This window comes from Podarcis tiliguerta, assembly GCF_965153285.1.
Source record: "Podarcis tiliguerta genome assembly, chromosome: 4".
NCBI classification, from domain to species: domain Eukaryota; kingdom Metazoa; phylum Chordata; class Lepidosauria; order Squamata; family Lacertidae; genus Podarcis; species Podarcis tiliguerta.
In genome coordinates, this window is record NC_139537.1 from 71,630,311 (window position 1) to 71,646,647 (window position 16,337).

The window sequence follows — 16,337 nt, forward strand, 5'->3', positions numbered from 1 at the left end:
TTTTTTAGTGTAGAGGTGACTTGCCAGTGGCACACCCACACAAACAAAGCAGCGGCAGCAAAAGGACGAAGTTTCTCTTCTACTGAAGGTCGCATCTCCTCTTGGGTCGAAGTTTGATATGTTTACGGCAGCGACTTGTGTCTTTGCTGCTACCATTTGTAAGGAAGGAGGGAGAATCATAGAATGTCAGGGTTGGAAGGGATCCCCAGGATTCTCAACGAAACTATCCATGATCCATCTGTCCTTTGAGAACATCCTGCCCAACCACGGCTTCGTTTAAAAGTCTTGCTGTTTGCCGTCAAAGGGGAAAGAAATTGCTCAAGCACAGAATGTAAAGTGAGGGGGTGGTCTACACTTTTTGTGTTAAAGCTCTGTGTGCGCAACCGACGTCTAACCGTCGTCCTCTCCACCATCCGTTTGGGGCGGGGCCTACCCGTCATACACCTCGGCGCGCCTGCGCCTTGGGGAGGGTCCCTTTTGCCGGAAGTTACTGAGGAAAACACGCAGATCAGGTGCCGTGAGTTGGCAGCGGCGGCGGCTGATAGGCGGCAGAAGGCGAGCTCCTGTTGGAGGGTGGGGAGGAGAGGCGCGCGCCCTTCTGCCTTCCGCTCCCCCTCCCCCGAAGCGTCGTCGCCTGAGGGACGCAGGACGTCGGGGCGGGGAGCCGCAGTTCTGCGCGGGGCGGAAGCGGCCGCGGAACGTTCCGTGAGTTCTCTCGCTCGGGGTTCTGGAACGCTCAGGTTCCGCGTCCTCCTTCTGGCCCCTCCCTCAGCAGCACCTGCTCCCCGCATTCACACGCACCCCCTACACCCGTGTCGAGCCCGTGTGAAATTATCCATACCCACTCAGCCACTGATACACCAGGTGGGGTGGGACGGGGTGGGACAGGCTGCTGGAAACTCCTTGGGTTTTTGCTAAAAGTGACCAGCTGCCTTTTCCCTGACTTTATCCACTCTAAACAAACCGCACCCAGTCAGCTGGTTGGGTGGCATATTCTCAAAATACGGGCTGTTATGTCTTTTCTTAGCTATTTCTGTTCTGTATCCAGCCAGATGGGCGGGGTATAAATAATAAATAATCCTCCTCCTCCTTCTTCACCACCTTTGCAAATGTTCGTTCTCTGCCTTTTATTACCTGTCCTTGACTGGCTGGCTTTCCTTCCACATCCATGTTCACTGTGCTTTCTCCATTCCCAGCCCTAACTGGCCATTTGGGAATCTTGTATTGCAGGGATGTCCAACCAGCAGATCGCGATCTACCAGTAGATCCCCGGCTGTTCCTGGTAGATTGTGGGATCCTTATCAAGCACAAAAGGTTATTGGGGGGGGGGAGAGCTAAAAAAAACCCTCTTTGTAATCATCCCCTTAAAAAGCTCAACAACTCTGGGCAATCCACCCACCCTACGCATGCACACTCCTCCTCCCTGCAATGACAATGGGTTGATCACTGCCAGGTTTTTTTTATTCTGGGAGTAGATCACAGTCTCTTGGGAGGTGGACATGCCTGTTGTATTGTAAGTCATGAGGGGGCGGAATAGTAGCTAGCTTGTTGCTTGTTTGCTTTTTTTCTTGTCCGCGTGATGCTGGAACTTTCATCCTTGTTCATTTTAAATTCTTACGCACCAGAGTTGCTTGGCATTTGAGAAATGCATATGATGGAGACTGATTTTTAACCCTTTGTTAACAAACTTGTAAAGTTTGGTCGCGAAGCTTTTAGGAGTGCTTCATGAAGTTATGGTGCAGGATCTGCACCATAGCAGTTTTTGCTTAGGCCTCATTTTCAGTGAGATGGAAAATGTGTTTGGTACCAGAAAAATACATCTCTAATCATAGGCAAAGGTCAAGTGGGAGTATTCAAGACTAAGGCTTGTGGCTGCAACAATGAGCTGTGGGGTTCTTGCTGCATCTGAGCTAGGCCTAGATGGTGGGAAGAAAGACTAGACTCCACCCCAGTTTTTGTGTGTGGAAGGAATTTATTTGTATGGAAGAGCATTTAATGGAGGGGAAAGCCCAAAAGGAGAATAGTCAGGACTTCCACAAAGGAGGAAGGTTATCTTTAAATGATAGTGTGTACTGTATCATATATTTCAAAATGTGGTAAGCCAGCCCTGATGCATTTGAGGCTCTCTGGCTCACTCTGCTGGATGAAGTCCTGAACATCTGCCCTGAAGTCCTGCCCTGACAGCCCTGCTGCTTGCATGTATGTAACAGCCACAGAGTCAGGGTTGCAACAAGCTGTTAACAATGGCAACAGGACAAAGTGGATTTAAGAAAACAGTCTGTGATATTAAGTATCTCTACTTGGATGTCCAGTTGGTGCCAATGGTTGTTCTGTGATTGCAGCATTACTTGAAAGCAATCTCTTTAGTAGTTGTACAGATTATTGAAGGGCAGTTGCTCATCCCAGCTCTGCTCACCTGCTCCATTTCCTTCTGCTTGCTTCTGCCAACTTTCTTCATCCACTGCTATACCACCATAACTAGCTACATTGATGCCTCCTCTATTTTGAACAGACTTTTAGCCTATTGTGGGTAGAAAAGAGTAGGATTGAGCTTTATCCAGTTGCCAAGTGTTGAATTATGTGCTCGCGAAGCCCTCTGGGACTAAGGAAGGAAGGAATATGGTTATGATTGCATCCATGTCCTTGCACTTCTAAAAGAGCAAAGGAGATTGCAGGTGCCCAAGTTTGTGCAGTTACTGAGAGATCTTGAACTTGATATGAGCTATGTCCACTGTTAAGACATTGCCATCACAGTTACATTGCATTGTTTTCAGGTAGGGTAAAGAACAAAGTGGGGTCATGTGACAAGGGCGTGTCATTCTAAGCCTGCTCAGAGGGCAGTAAGATCCACTAGATTCTAAGGGAGCATGTCTGCAGTTGAGCTTCAGAAGACCTCCATTTGCAGTCTTTCCCAATTATTATTATTATTACTGCTCAGCTGTTATTACAAAGACTCACCTTGCCTGTGACATGCTTTACGGCAAAATTCTCTATGTTTATTTGGCAGCAATCCCCAATTTGTTCCTTGGTGTTCACTCTGTGATATGTGTGTTTAAGGATTGAAACCTAAATGTGATAACTTGCACCTTTATTTTGTTTTGTTTTTTAAAAATCCATTGGTCTCTTTTCTTTCCCTTTCAGCAAGATGTTGCCTACCACGTCTCTTAATTCCCTAGATCATGACAACGGCTCTTTAAACTCTAGGGAGGCAGCCAGGCACACAGCAGGGTTCAAGCGCTACAAATACTTGAGGAGACTCCTTCACTTTCGGCATATGGACTTTGAGTTTGCTCTGTGGCAGATGCTGTATCTATTCACTTCACCACAGAAAGTGTACAGGAACTTCCATTACAGGAAACAAACAAAAGACCAGTGGGCAAGAGATGACCCAGCTTTCCTGGTGTTGCTGAGTATCTGGCTATGCGGTGAGTGCCTGAGAAATTTATTGAATACCGTACAGGGAATAGTTGACCAGAGCTGGGCTTGCCCCAGAAAAATACATCATTTGTACTGCTGTAGCTTTTTCTGTGTAAAACCAATGCTTATATAATTTCATTCAGTGGGGAACATAGGTTCCTACACATTCCCTCTTGCGCCTCATCCATGAAAACAATAAGCAGTGAATAAACTATGATTGCAATATCTGCCACATCCACACTGATAAAGATTCCCTCACATTTTGGCTTCAGTTACTTCATCCTGCAGTCCACAGCCAACCTGTTCTGTGCATTGCATGGTTTTAAAATTCTCAGTTCTGTGATTCCTGGCATGTGACAAAGAATGACAAGCCCTAAGTCAGGCATAGGCAGACTTGGCCCTCCAGATGTTTTGGGACTACAACTCACATCATCCCTGACCACTGGTCCTGTTAGCTAGGGATGATGGGAGTTGTAGTCCCAAAACAAATGGAGGGCCAAGTTTGCCTGTGCCTGCCCTAAGTGATAAAAATCCAATTACCCTGGCAAAATTATGAGGCAGCCAGAAATTCTGCCATCTGAGAACTTACATTGTGGATTTGTTTATTTCTGCACTGTGCAACAATGCGTGATTGGCTTTTTTATGAACAGAAAGGTTTAACTTTATTTGTGTTGATGTCCCACATCCTACACAAACATGTGCCAGAGATCACACAGTTGCCCATTTCTTGCTTTATTTGTGTACATGTAGTGAACTCAGCCCACACATTTTACTCTTGCAAATCCTAGTTGTATGCATATACCCAACAATTTTATGCTATAAGCCTTAAACAGCACAGCACTAAACATGCTACAAGTACTTTTACAGTAAAATTAAGTGAAAGAAAATCTGAGAGCAAATGGGTATTGTTTCAACCTACTTGCGTGTCAAGAGTTAATCCTCTGTCTCTGCTGTTTGTCTTCCTCCTTCAGTATCCACTATAGGATTCGGCTTTGTGTTGGGCTTGGACTTTTTTGAAATGATAAAGCTGCTGCTCTGGGTCATCTTTATAGACTGCGTAGGAGTTGGCCTTCTAATTGCAACTTTCATGTGGTAAGTCTTTAAAACAACCCGAGTAGAGTTGGATGTGTTTTTTTGACATGTTTGAATCTTGCTGTATTGAATATGATTGCTGGAACCTTCAGCCACAGTCCTAATCTTGTCTACTTGTAAGGAAAAAGGGTTTAAGTAGGCACGTTTCTCATCTCTGGGCTAGATGTGTAGTGCTGTTCCAGCAGAAGGTTTCAGTTCAAAATCTGGCAAAAAGAAAATACTTAATGTATAAGTAATGCTGGGCTGTTATGTACTTTAATATTACGGTATGTTTCTGAAGGTAGCCGTGGAGATGGAAAACTACTCACTGCAGCTGTTACATTGGCTGCCATGTTAATCAACATTTTCATGTTTAAAATATTTGTGCATTGCAGCGAGAGAGAAAATGTGCAATTGCCATCCTACAGAATTACAAGGACAGTACCTTCAGAGTTAGTATATACCAGGCCATATTGCATCGGTTACAGGATAGGTGAAGAACCTTTCCCCTCTTGCCCTGGTTCCGCAGTCTTCTTACTGACATGTACATTTGTTTAGCTGGCTTCTAGGGAATCAAAAATATTTCCTATGTTGTAGTTTTTTCAGTAATCCTTACCAGAGCCCTGTAAGTCCACAAATGCATTTGTGTTCTTCAGAATATGAGAAATGGAAAATAGCAATGATTAATTTTTCTAGGCTGTAATTTCACCAAAAAGTTGAAATTGTCAAAGTTTGCATACTATTTTTTAACATGTCTGTTCCAAATTCTCTCCCCCTCCCCAAGGTTCATCTCCAATAAGTACTTGACAAAGCACCCGAACAGAGACTGTGATGTAGAGTGGGGATATGCCTTTGATGTTCATCTGAATGCTTTTTATCCACTTCTCGTCATCTTACATTTCATACAGCTGTTCTTCATCCATTGTAAGTAAACCTTCCCTTCCCTGACTTGAAGCATTTTTTGCCTTCTCTTGCTTTGTGCTGACACTGTAATTCACCTGGAGGATCCTGGGGGGCACCACGCCCTATAGCGATGGTGGCTCCTGCAGGATCAGAGAGGCAAAATCCTGCAATTTTCTTCTTCTGGAGGAGGAGAAACTCCCTACCTTCCAGACCAAGAGGTTGTCTATGGGCTGGGCTCTGTTTCTGACTAGTCACTGCCTCTTGTTTCTTTTTCAGAGAGGTTTTGCGCCCCCCCCACCCCAATTTCTGGTTTCTCCCTCCCTTTCCTTCCCCTATTTCCTGGGCTAGTTGTGGGGGGTATTCTTTTCTGACAGTAAGAGTCTGCAAACCTGGCACTGCTTCATGCCACGGTTTAGTACCTCAACCAGGCTTTTTTTCCCCCTGAGGAGTCTTCTGGATTGGGTTCCCTCACAACCATGCTTAGTGCTGGTCTGGGAGAAATGGGGAGACATGATGTTTCTGGCTGAGGCAGTTGCTCTTTGACCTGACCCTTTTGGTGTGTTCACAGTTGCCTCCTCTGAGGGCAGGCAGACAAGTGCTTAGGCCCTGCTTATGTGAGTTTGGAGGTGTCTTCAGGCAAGGTTAGCCTGTCAAAGGACATGGCCAGCAGCTCGCTTTGGATCAGCCAGCAGCTGAAGAGCTCCATGGACCTTCTCTAAAGTGTCCCATAGTGGCTTTTCCACAGTGAGCTCCAGTCTGTTTCTGTATCCTGCTGGAGGCAACACCCCAATGGTACACAGCGCCCTTTTTGGGACCTTCAGTGAGCAGAAGTTCACTGGGTTAAGAAACTTTGGTTTTCTCTCTTGCAGACGTAATTTTATTGAATTCGTTTATTGGCTATTTCGTTGGGAATACTTTCTGGCTGACTGCAATTGGTTATTACATCTACGTGACATTTCTAGGGTACAGTGGTAAGTATCGAAGCCTTTGCAACCTAGTTAGCAACAAGAATAGTGCCTTCTTCCCAGTCCTTTTTTGCTAAATCCCTGTTTCAGTATGAGTAAACTTTATGATAAGCATCAGGGGAGGGCTCACTCTGACAGCAACTCTACAAGCTTTGCACAGCTTCGTTACTTGAAATGCTGTGTAATATGTAGTGGCTTTAACTGACCTGCCACGTGACTCTACATCCCTTTGTGAAAGTACTGCGCTTGCAAATGTGGAGCTAACAGAAGCTATACTGGCTTGCAGCTATGCATGCTTTTGTCCCTGTGGGTGAGAATGTGTGAAGTCAGCCTTCTGTGTGTTTATTTGTGGGGGGGTGTAGAGTTTCCCCCTTAGGGGATTTCCTTAGTATTTTTTGCATTCTACAAACCTGCCTTTCTCTACCCTGTTTTTCGTGTGCATGGTGCAGAACCCCTATGGGGAGAGCGAGCTTGCTATTGCTGCCTAGGATAGAGTTGACGGTATCAGTTGGGCAACAGACAGTGAAATTCTGGACTTTCACTCAATTTTAAACATGGGTTTGTGATGCAGTATGGTTGGGAGGTAGTTGATGTTGCTCAAGAAACAAGGTTGAAGCGCCACAGGGCCAGTTGTGCAATCCTTTGGGTTATATATTTATGAACATGCCAGATTCCAAAGAGACGAAGTTTAAGAATGGCGGGAGGACATGTGGCCGTGCCTTACATCGTAAGGTTACCAGATTTTTTTCAATGAATCCGGGGACACTTTAAATAAAATAAATAAATACTACACATTCGGGACGCTGATGCTGCAGCAATGGCAGTAGCAGAGGGGCGGCCACCGCCTTGACCTCAGCCACCATGTTTCCCCTTCCTCTGAAGCTTCTATCTCCTTTCTCCATGCGCCTGGGTGGTAACGAGACTCGGGCAGCGCAATGCCTCCTTTCCCATCGGAGCAGCCCCATTCCTGCTTGCACGCAAGCACTGATAGGCAGCTTGAAGTCTCCCTTCACAGCTGGGAGATCCCCACCCCCCTCCTGCTTGCATGCAAATAGGAGTTGGGAGGCTGCTCCGATAGGCAGCATGAAGCCTCCCTTCACAGCTTAGTTGCTGGGGTCAGAGAAGGTGGAGGCAGCCCGGAAGCTGCATCTTAGAGCCCCTGCACTACCATCATATGGGGACTTCTGAGCAGCTCCTGAAGCCAGCCAGAGCCAACTGCTCCGGGCTGCTGAGACTGCTGCTGTTGCGTTTCCCGGGGACAATTGATGAAATCCGGGGACATTCCGGGGATGGAATTTGTCCAGGGACTTATTCGCAAATCCAGGGACTGTCCCCGGGAAACGGGGACATCTAGTAGCCCTATTATATCTTGCAGGACTACAGCTCTTTTCATCCTCTGCCTATGCTGCCTGGGGATGCTGGGAGTTAATAATTCAATGACATCAGGGAAGGCCACATCTTAGCCACCCGATTCAAGTTTTTCTTTTTTTTTGAAAAGGATGGGAGGGGCATGCATTTACTAGAAACAGTAGTTATTTTAGGCGTGGATTTTTTGTTGAGGACTGTCAATATTAAGATGATTGTGATGTTCCTTGCCATTGGCACCTTCAGAAAATTGCATGCTTTCTCACTTTTGAAACTCTCTCCTACTTTCAGCTTTGCCGTTCCTGAAGAACACAGTCATCCTTCTCTACCCATTTGCACTTCTCATCCTGCTCTATGTGGTTTCATTAGCGATGGGATGGAATTTCACAAAAATGCTTTGTGTTTTCTATACGTACAGAGTGAAATAAACTGCAGCCTTTATAATGGATTGCTTGTTCTTGCCTCTTGTACCACTGTCAGCAAAGGTGAGATATTCCTGTAAATTACTGTAAATAACTTATTCTTCACTGTAGATCAGTGTGTACAAAGTTTTGGTTTTTAAAAAATGTATTTACAACTGCAGACTTATAGTGATTCTGTATTCTCTTGCAGTCCCTTCCTAATGGAAAAGTTGTACATTACTGTAATAAATATTTTTTAAGAACAACTGTGTGCAACATTGAAAAGGCATTGACTTTGCTATTTGTAAACAGCTTTGTTAACAAATATGCGTATTACAAAGCACAGTTTCCTACAGTACTTCTGCTAGCTCAACAATTTCCTGCTTGCACAATTGAACTTCCCCTCTCTCCCGAAAACATATATAAGCAGTCATGGGAAGTGAGGGAGGTAGTTCCTTGTGCTAGTGGAAGTACTTTCTTTGGCTACTGTTCTACCCCCACCCCTTTACCTGGGAGTAAACCCAGTTGGATTCAGTAGGCTTACTTCTGTGTAGACGGCAAAGTAGTAAACAGTTTTCAAAGTACAGTCGTACCTTGGAAGTTGAATGGAATCCGTTCTGGAAATCCGTTCGACTTCCAAAACGTTCAGAAACCAAAGCATGGCTTCCAGTTGGCTGCAGGAAGCTCCTTACAAAGAACTTGCAATGCCCCACTCCTGCAGAATTTCCCATACACCATACCCCTGTTTGCCAAACTATTGGGAAATGCTGTGCAAGGAGCACTGCAAGCATTGCCAATTTGCAGTACAGTGGTATCTTGTTTCCCGAACTTAATCCGTTCCAGGAGTCCGTTCGACTCTCAAAACCATTCGAAAACCAAGGCACGGCTTCCAATTGGCTTCAGGAGCTTCCTGCACTCAACTGGAAGCCATGTCGGATGTTCGGCTTCTGAAAAACGTTCACAAACCGGAACACTTACTTCCGGGTTTGTGGCGTTCAGGAGCCAAGTTGTTTGGGTACCATTGTACCTGCAGATGGGCAGAATTTGGGCTTCAGGCCACATGTTACCCACCCCTGGTTTGCACCTTTCTAAAGCAGCCTTGGAAAAAGAGGGTTTAGAGAGAACCCAAATGGTAAAGTGATATATCATTTTTTAAAAAAAAAAAAAAAAAAAAAAGCTCCAATCCGAGAGCTATTTCTTACAGAGTTCCATATTTTCACTAGGTTAAGAATTCAATAACGCTTTTTCAAAATATTTATTTCAAATATTACATGGGCAGCTGTGGCACATAGAACATTGATGAAAGGCACGGTTAACATGACCCAGTTAGGTTTTCAAATATAGCAGCAAGATTAACAAAACCAAAACCTAGCTCAAAAAAATAAATTGTACTGCAAGTACTGTCAATGGTTAATGGAAACATGGCTGGCTGTAGGGCCAAAGTTGCAGGTTCCACGAGCACAGAAACAGAAATTGGCAACCACACAGCGGACTGGGAATAAGGAGTTGGGGCATCACTTCTCCTTTGGTGAACGAATTACCACTGACATCATTCAGTTACCAAAATTGTAATCATTCCTAGCAAAGTCTAATAAAAGCAAGAAATCAAACCTGCTGGCTGTCATCCTACTCAGCTATTTTTAAGGCTTATAAACATTCACAATGGTATATTAAAACCTTAGCAAATAGCTACACTGTAATACAATTGACGCACAAATCTGATCTTCTGGGAATGTGACTGAATTTGAAAGGCTTTGTAGAATGGCCAGGGATATAAAGAAATTTTGGATTAAGTTAACTTACATTTGCAGGACAGGAATCTTTTTTTCTTATTCCCAATGAGTAAGGGGAGACTTTTGCCACATGATCTCTGTATTACTCCCCTTGCTTTTGGCTGATTCGTGTTCTCTCTCCCACCCACCCCAGAATCAACATGTTCAATATACTGTGGAAGATTAGGTTGCATTTGCTGGGGGGGGGGGGGGGGAGAGGGATTGTAAGCCCAGCTGGACTGCTAGGTAAAAGGAGGAAAACAACACTTTGGTTTCTAGGCAATAATTTGATCACTTGGCGGACAAAAATCAGGGGAATTAGAAAGGTAGTTGCCACAAACGGAATGAATTTAGAAGGGGGGGGGGGGTTGATTGATGGACTCTGGGATTTAGTAATACTATGTAGCAAAAGATCAAAGAACCCCTTAATTCATACCACCAACTGTTGACACATTTTTATAAACCTTTTAGGCAGTACAAGCTTGGGAGCAATACTGCCAACCTTTAACGAGGAGCTGTAGCCCCCATGCTTTGCTATGCTAAGTGGAAGACCAGGGCTGTTACAAAGCTTGTTCAGAGCAAATCAATTTGGAGATACAGGTCTGCATATTATCCCCCATGCAAAACACATACAAAGTTGGCTTTGAAATTTGTCCCACGGACTTGGAATTTCTCATACCCCCCACCACCACCACCACCCTACCTTCGAGTAGGCCAGTGGCGTTACCAAATCATCAAGCACTGGTTCAAAATGCATAAATACTTGCTCCTGTAATTGTTGTGCGAACACTAATTTCAATGCAAGTTTGGCACCACAGACAGCACTCGACTTTTCCCAATGACAATTGTAAATACTTAGCATTTATGTAGCACTTTGGGTTTTTAAGTGCCTTGAACTGCCTCATAAATCTTTAGAACAACCCTGCAGTCTCATTATGCCTGTATTTCAGATGTGGAGCTAAGACAGAGATTGTGGCTTACCTAAGGCCACCCAGTGATTTCATGGAAGGTGATGTCTGAAGATAGGCTCTCGGCCACTATGCTACACAAGCTCTCTTTTTTTTATTTTTTAACTATTTTTATTAGATGCCCAATAACAGTCATTCTTTGGGCAACACACAAAGTAGTAAAACAAGATAAAATCTTAAGCGCATACTTATCTTCCCAGCCAAATGGAGAAGGAAAGAGTCTCAGCAAACCTAGTCTATAAATATAGGACAGATTCAACCAAGAAAAAAAATAATTTGGGGGGGGGGACCTCTATTGTGGAAACATCTTGAACAATTTGAAACTTGATTTTAAAATGTATATTATTATGACACTTTTTAGAAAAAAATGTCATGAGGGGGAAGGTGGGCAGACACCTATTCGCAGACACCTATTCGCATAAATTTTACAAATCGTTTTCACCCTTGAGAGAAGGCAGACAGTTCTTTTTTGGCAAAGCTGGCATCCAAGATGCAGAATTATCTTAAGATTCAGCTCGTGAAACAAACTACCACCACTTAAGTAAACTTCTGTTTACCTGCATGAGTGACAGGTGTGCAGTTGAGGTAAAAAAGACAACAACAGCTTAGCTTCTCATATCTTGGCTAGGGTTAAGAGAGTTCTTTAAAAACTATTATTACATACTATTGCGTGTTTACTGTGCTGCAGAGCACAAAGTGCTAGAATTGCCTCTCTTCAAGGCTACTGACCAAGCAAGGATCTCTTCTTCATTTCCTTGAAGTACAAAAGACAACAAGCATCTAGAATCACATGATGTCCCTTGCTTCAGTCAGCTGGAGTGCAATGCTTTTAGCGGAGCTGGACCCTCTTAAAGGGGGGGGGGGAAATCACTTTTAACACTTGAAAGTAAAGACAGACAAATCACATTTTTAAAAAAGCTCAGCTGAGGTTACTGTGTATCTACCTATTTCCACTGTTACCCCTAATAAAATGGTAAGTTTAAGTCATTCCATAAGAATGCGCAGAGACCATACAAAACGGGATGTAAAGCAGAAACAATAATGTAAATGTGGAAACATCGGAGCGCTTTTCTATCCAAATGAATAAATTGGCTGTGTTTCGGAAGATTGTACAAAGGTTTAAAAAGGAATAATCCATTATCAAAATTTCCCTTTAATGGGAGAGGATGAATCAGACTTCAGATTCGCACACCATACTGAAGTACAAAACTCCTCAACATGCTTTCTATGATTACACATTGTGGACTGTGAGCATTAGAAAGTAATGCTATTCAAAGTCCTTGCATGTTATGCCTTTGAACAACATCTCCTAGATTTTGGGCATAAGCCATAGGGGAAGTTGTCCTATGCAAAATCACATTTACCTTTGTGCAGGATAAGTTTTTAAAGTTGCGTTCTTAGTATGGTACAAAAGTGCTTCATCTTTAAACTCCCATTTAACACTCCTAACCATGGCAGTAGATTACAAAATATGGTCACTTCATCACCAAAGCAAAATGTAGTGTCAACCCAAGAAGTAAGATAATCCGTTTTAAAAAAAAAAACTGCATCGAGTTATATTACCTGCATAAAAATATGTACTTTTCAAATCATTTTAATAAATTAAATCCCCCTAATGCTTTTGAATATATATCCCTGATAATCTATAAAAGAGGGCTTGAATTAGCAAAATAAATGGACCTCCAAAAAGTACCCCCTTCATAAAATGTATTCATATTTTTTTTCATCTTCGAGGAATGTAACAATATGTACAACTTCCATGTAGCGTATCCCTATCACTTGGATCAGGGACACCATGATCCTTAGGCAGCAGAGTCATGAAGGAACTCATGGATCCAAGATAAATAATACCGGTCAGTTTCTAGATTGTAATAAATCTTTCTTGCTGAGTCTTATCTTCTCAACTACAGTAGATTTCACAAGAGGTAGTTTCACTGAGAAGTCAGAGTTGGAAATAAGGTGCATGCTCAGTGATTTCACTCTGCAATTGGGGGGTGGGGTGGATTTTGTAGAAAAGTCTTCAAAAGATGGAGATCTCTCTTGTTCCTCTTGATTGATCAGTTGGGGAGCTTTTTAATATGAATCTGCAATGCAGAGATGAAAAGCAGCTGGTAAAATATACACCTGTTTATGAAAAAGACTACCACATATTATACAGCAAAAGACAGCTCCTTGTAATCCCCCCCCCCCCGGTGTTATTGATCCACATTTTCTACAAACTACTTGACAGCAGAGACTAAACATGGCTTCTGGGTGTGCATATACAGTGGTGCCTCGCAAGACGAAATTAATCCATTCCGCGAGTCTCTTCGTCTAGCGGTTTTTTCGTCTTGCGAAGCAACCCTATTAGCGGATTAGCGCTATTAGCGGTTTAGCGGCTATTAGCGGCTATTAAAGGCTTAAGGGATTAGCGGATTAGCTGCTAAAAGGCTATTAGCAGCTTAGCGCCTTAGAAAAAGGGGGTGGGGAGCGGAAAAAACCTCAAGAATCGCAAGACATTTTCGTCTTGCGAAGCAAGCCCATAGAGAAATTCGTCCTGCGAAGTGCACTGAAAAACGGAAAACTCTTTTGTCTAGCGGGTTTTCCGTCTTGCGAGGCATTCGTCTTGCGGGGCACCACTGTACTGCACGCATGTGTTTTGACACAAGAGTGTCTTTTCAATGTTAAATATAAACCAGTTGGTTTGCTGTGGAAACGCTTGATTGTGAAGCTGGCCTTTGTCATAACAAAGTCTTGTCCCTCAACCGTGAAACATCCCAGCTGATCTAAACTCTTGCTTTCCACACAGATAGATACAGCTGACAAAGCAGACTCCTAAAACGCTTTTCAAACTGAATGTGATAATAGGGAAGCTGAGCGGAACTTCCAGCACCTAACAGAAAAGTGTTTGTTTTTTGAATCCCTTCCAAAAGTACTTCCTAGGATTTGGGAATTATCTGGAACAGCATGGGAGGTGGTGCAGGGAGGGGGGGGTCACAAACCCTGCCATCTGCTAGCAGACACCTCTTCTGGGTTGGATATGAAGAGAAGAGCACCTTTGGTTCAAACGCGACATTCAAAAAATACTTAACAGCACTAGGATATCATAGGGCATGGGTAGGCAAACTAAGGCCCAATCGCCTTCTAAATCCAGCCAGCGGACACTCCGCGAATCAGCGTGTTTTTACATGAGTATAATATGTGCTTTTATTTAAAATGCATCTCTGGGTTATTTGTGGGGCATAGGAATTCGTTCATTCCCCCACCCCCCAAAAAAAATATAGTCCGCCCCCCCCACAAGGTCTGAGTGACAATGGACAGGCCCCCTGCTGAAAAAGTTTGCTGACCCCTGTCATAGGGTGCTTCAGCAAGGCAAATGCCCAAGTGTTCTCAAAGCAGCATGCAAACACACACATACACACAGATGTCAGCTTGTGGCATCAGCATTTCACACAACTGCAGTGTGTATCCCTTGTGTCTGGAAGCCACATCAATTGACTAAAATCTGTCTGCAAAATGCCAGCATTGAGAGGTTTGTCACAATAGTCCCACAGACTCGGAATGTCACAAAACACTTATTTTAAAGAGAGACTTAAACCTGGAGTGGTTTGAAGGTTGGTTTTCTGGTCATACAAGGCATTTCTGTTGAAATCTTACCTCATTTAGAATTGCCCAGACAGATGAGTTCTGTATTACTAGAAGCCGGACAGCTGCAATTGGATTTAGACTGGGATCAACTGTTCCCTCTGCCATTCCATTTTCAAATTTGCCTTCAGAAAGCAAAAAGGCATTCTAAATGAAAACGTTCAACCAATACAGGCCATCACATAAGAACATGTTATATGTAAGTCTACTAAGTCTACTGTATTTAGTTTTGAAATGGGTTCACAACTGTGGCAGTCCCCAAGGCAACACAGGAAAAGGTAGAGTTTGTGGAAGCAGTCAGAGATCTACTTTTTGACAAAAACAGGATTTTTGTGCCTCAGTTTGAACAAGGCTTCAATGGTTCATAAATCACATTAAAAAACAACACCCCCAAACCCTATATATCACTTTCAACATTCATCCAAATATATTCTTTATTTGGGACTGAGATTTGCGTGCAAAATAAATAAATACCCCCACTTACATATTTTTAAAATCACAGCTCTCAATTGAAACTTCTAGATAAAGGGTTACCACCATCTCATCATTCTGTTCATATCATAAATTATCTCTGTTTCAACTAAAAGCAGCATCATAGTCAGCCTGTAAAAATATAGAACTGGTGCTATGATATGTTACTTTAGCAATCCAGAGTTTATTTTAACAATATAGGAGGACAATCAATAATTTCCTTCATCCCTTGCAGTTGTTGGATGCTACAGGGTACCTTCTCCTACACTTGGTAACACCAAAAAGTGAATCGCTGCTCAACTATCTGATCTGAGTTTGGCTTCTGCTGCCATCACCCAAACTTCTGTAGGGCTTTGGTAGATAGGACCAGGCCATAAGACAAGTTGCCCTAGGCCCCATCTGCACTATACCACTTTAAACAGTGATATCTTCCCCCAAAGAATTCTGGGAATTGTAGCTTGTTACACGTGTTGAGCTACAATTCCCGGAGTGGTGTTATGACCAATCCCTATTCCCAGGGAACTCTGAGAATTGTAGTTCTGTGAGGGGAACAGAAGTCTTCTAATAACTAACAGATTCTATAATTCTTTGGGGAAAGCCATGGCTGTTTAAAGTGGTATGAAACTGCTCTAAATGTATAGTGCAGATGGGACCTCAGTTACAAAACAGTTTTGTTGATGATTATTTTTGTAAAACATTTCTTTTTTCTTCCTTTTACACAGTTTTACCTATTCTGAAATACCCATCATCCAGTCGTTTCTCTTTGGTTTCTTTGCTTAATACCAACTCTTCACTCTGAAAAGCGATAAAAAAAATTGAAGTATTAGTTATATGCCAATGTAGTGATACATAAGGGATAGAGAAGAATTTTGGTCTTCATTTTTAAAAAGGAACCAACCCAATTTCACAGTTTCTGGCCTCATTCACCGATGGGACAACAGTCTAAGGATCAAACACACTTCTCTGGATTTTGCAATGACATTCAGATTAAAAACTGCATGTAAAAATGCTTATTTTATGGGGGAAATGAGGGCAGGATTCACCTAACAAGCCTGGTCAGTGGAAGCAGCCCTGCACAATGGGGTTTCCCCCACAGTCTGAAATTGGCTTGGGAGGGGGTCAGAAGGACCCTCAGTACAGCATGTAGGGGAAGGAGAGGAGGGCATTCTGTCTGGCAAGCTGCAATGCTTACCAGTGGCATAGCGTGGGTTGTCAGCACCCGGGGCAAGGCAAGTAATTTGCGCCCCCTAACCCAGGACAAGGCAAGTAATTTGTGCCCCCCCCCCGCTGCACTGTCCCTCCCCCAGATAGTCCCTCGCTCTCTCTCCGCACCGCACGCCTGGCACCCTCCCCTCCACAGTGGGCGGCGACCCGGCGGCT

General features: G+C 43.5%; 2 protein-coding genes across 7 annotated transcripts in view; one reads left to right on the plus strand and one right to left on the minus strand.

Annotated features, from left to right (window-relative positions):
- The first annotated feature begins 22 nt into the window (after window positions 1-22).
- On the plus strand, window positions 23-8,388 carry UNC50 (unc-50 inner nuclear membrane RNA binding protein). 3 transcript variants are annotated; one of them, XM_083438128.1, is made up of 6 exons: window positions 23-158; window positions 3,142-3,425; window positions 4,389-4,509; window positions 5,273-5,412; window positions 6,261-6,362; window positions 8,013-8,388. In XM_083438128.1, the coding sequence occupies exons 2-6, from the start codon at window positions 3,146-3,148 to the stop codon at window positions 8,147-8,149; spliced, it is 780 nt and encodes a 259-aa protein (XP_083294254.1). In that variant the 5' UTR covers window positions 23-158; window positions 3,142-3,145; the 3' UTR covers window positions 8,150-8,388. The 3 variants fall into 3 exon arrangements, with proteins under 3 accessions (XP_083294254.1, XP_083294255.1, XP_083294253.1); XM_083438129.1 differs by lacking the exon at window positions 23-158 and adding an exon at window positions 431-517; XM_083438127.1 differs by lacking the exon at window positions 23-158 and adding an exon at window positions 568-705.
- A 976-nt stretch (window positions 8,389-9,364) lies between these two features.
- MGAT4A (alpha-1,3-mannosyl-glycoprotein 4-beta-N-acetylglucosaminyltransferase A) overlaps window positions 9,365-16,337 on the minus strand; it is a 53,822-nt gene continuing 46,849 nt past the window's right edge. For 2 of the 4 annotated variants that reach the window (XM_083437908.1, XM_083437909.1), the window contains 3 exons: window positions 15,686-15,752; window positions 14,499-14,611; window positions 9,365-12,946 (listed from right to left, as the gene is read on the minus strand). In XM_083437908.1, the coding sequence (XP_083294034.1) occupies window positions 12,920-12,946; window positions 14,499-14,611; window positions 15,686-15,752 (207 nt within the window). In that variant the 3' untranslated portion in view covers window positions 9,365-12,919. Of the gene's footprint in view, window positions 12,947-14,250; window positions 14,612-15,685; window positions 15,753-16,337 lie in introns of those variants that run through there. The other 2 variants (XM_083437906.1, XM_083437907.1) reach the window with 1 other exon arrangement.

Coding starts and splice junctions, on each gene's coding strand:
- UNC50 (XM_083438128.1), top strand. CDS start 3,146: ATGTTGCCTACCACGTCTCTTAATTCCCTAGATCATGACAACGGCTCT. Junction 3,426..4,388: donor GCTGAGTATCTGGCTATGCG/GTGAGTGCCTGA, acceptor TTCCTCCTTCAG/TATCCACTATAGGATTCGGC. Junction 6,363..8,012: donor GACATTTCTAGGGTACAGTG/GTAAGTATCGAA, acceptor TCCTACTTTCAG/CTTTGCCGTTCCTGAAGAAC.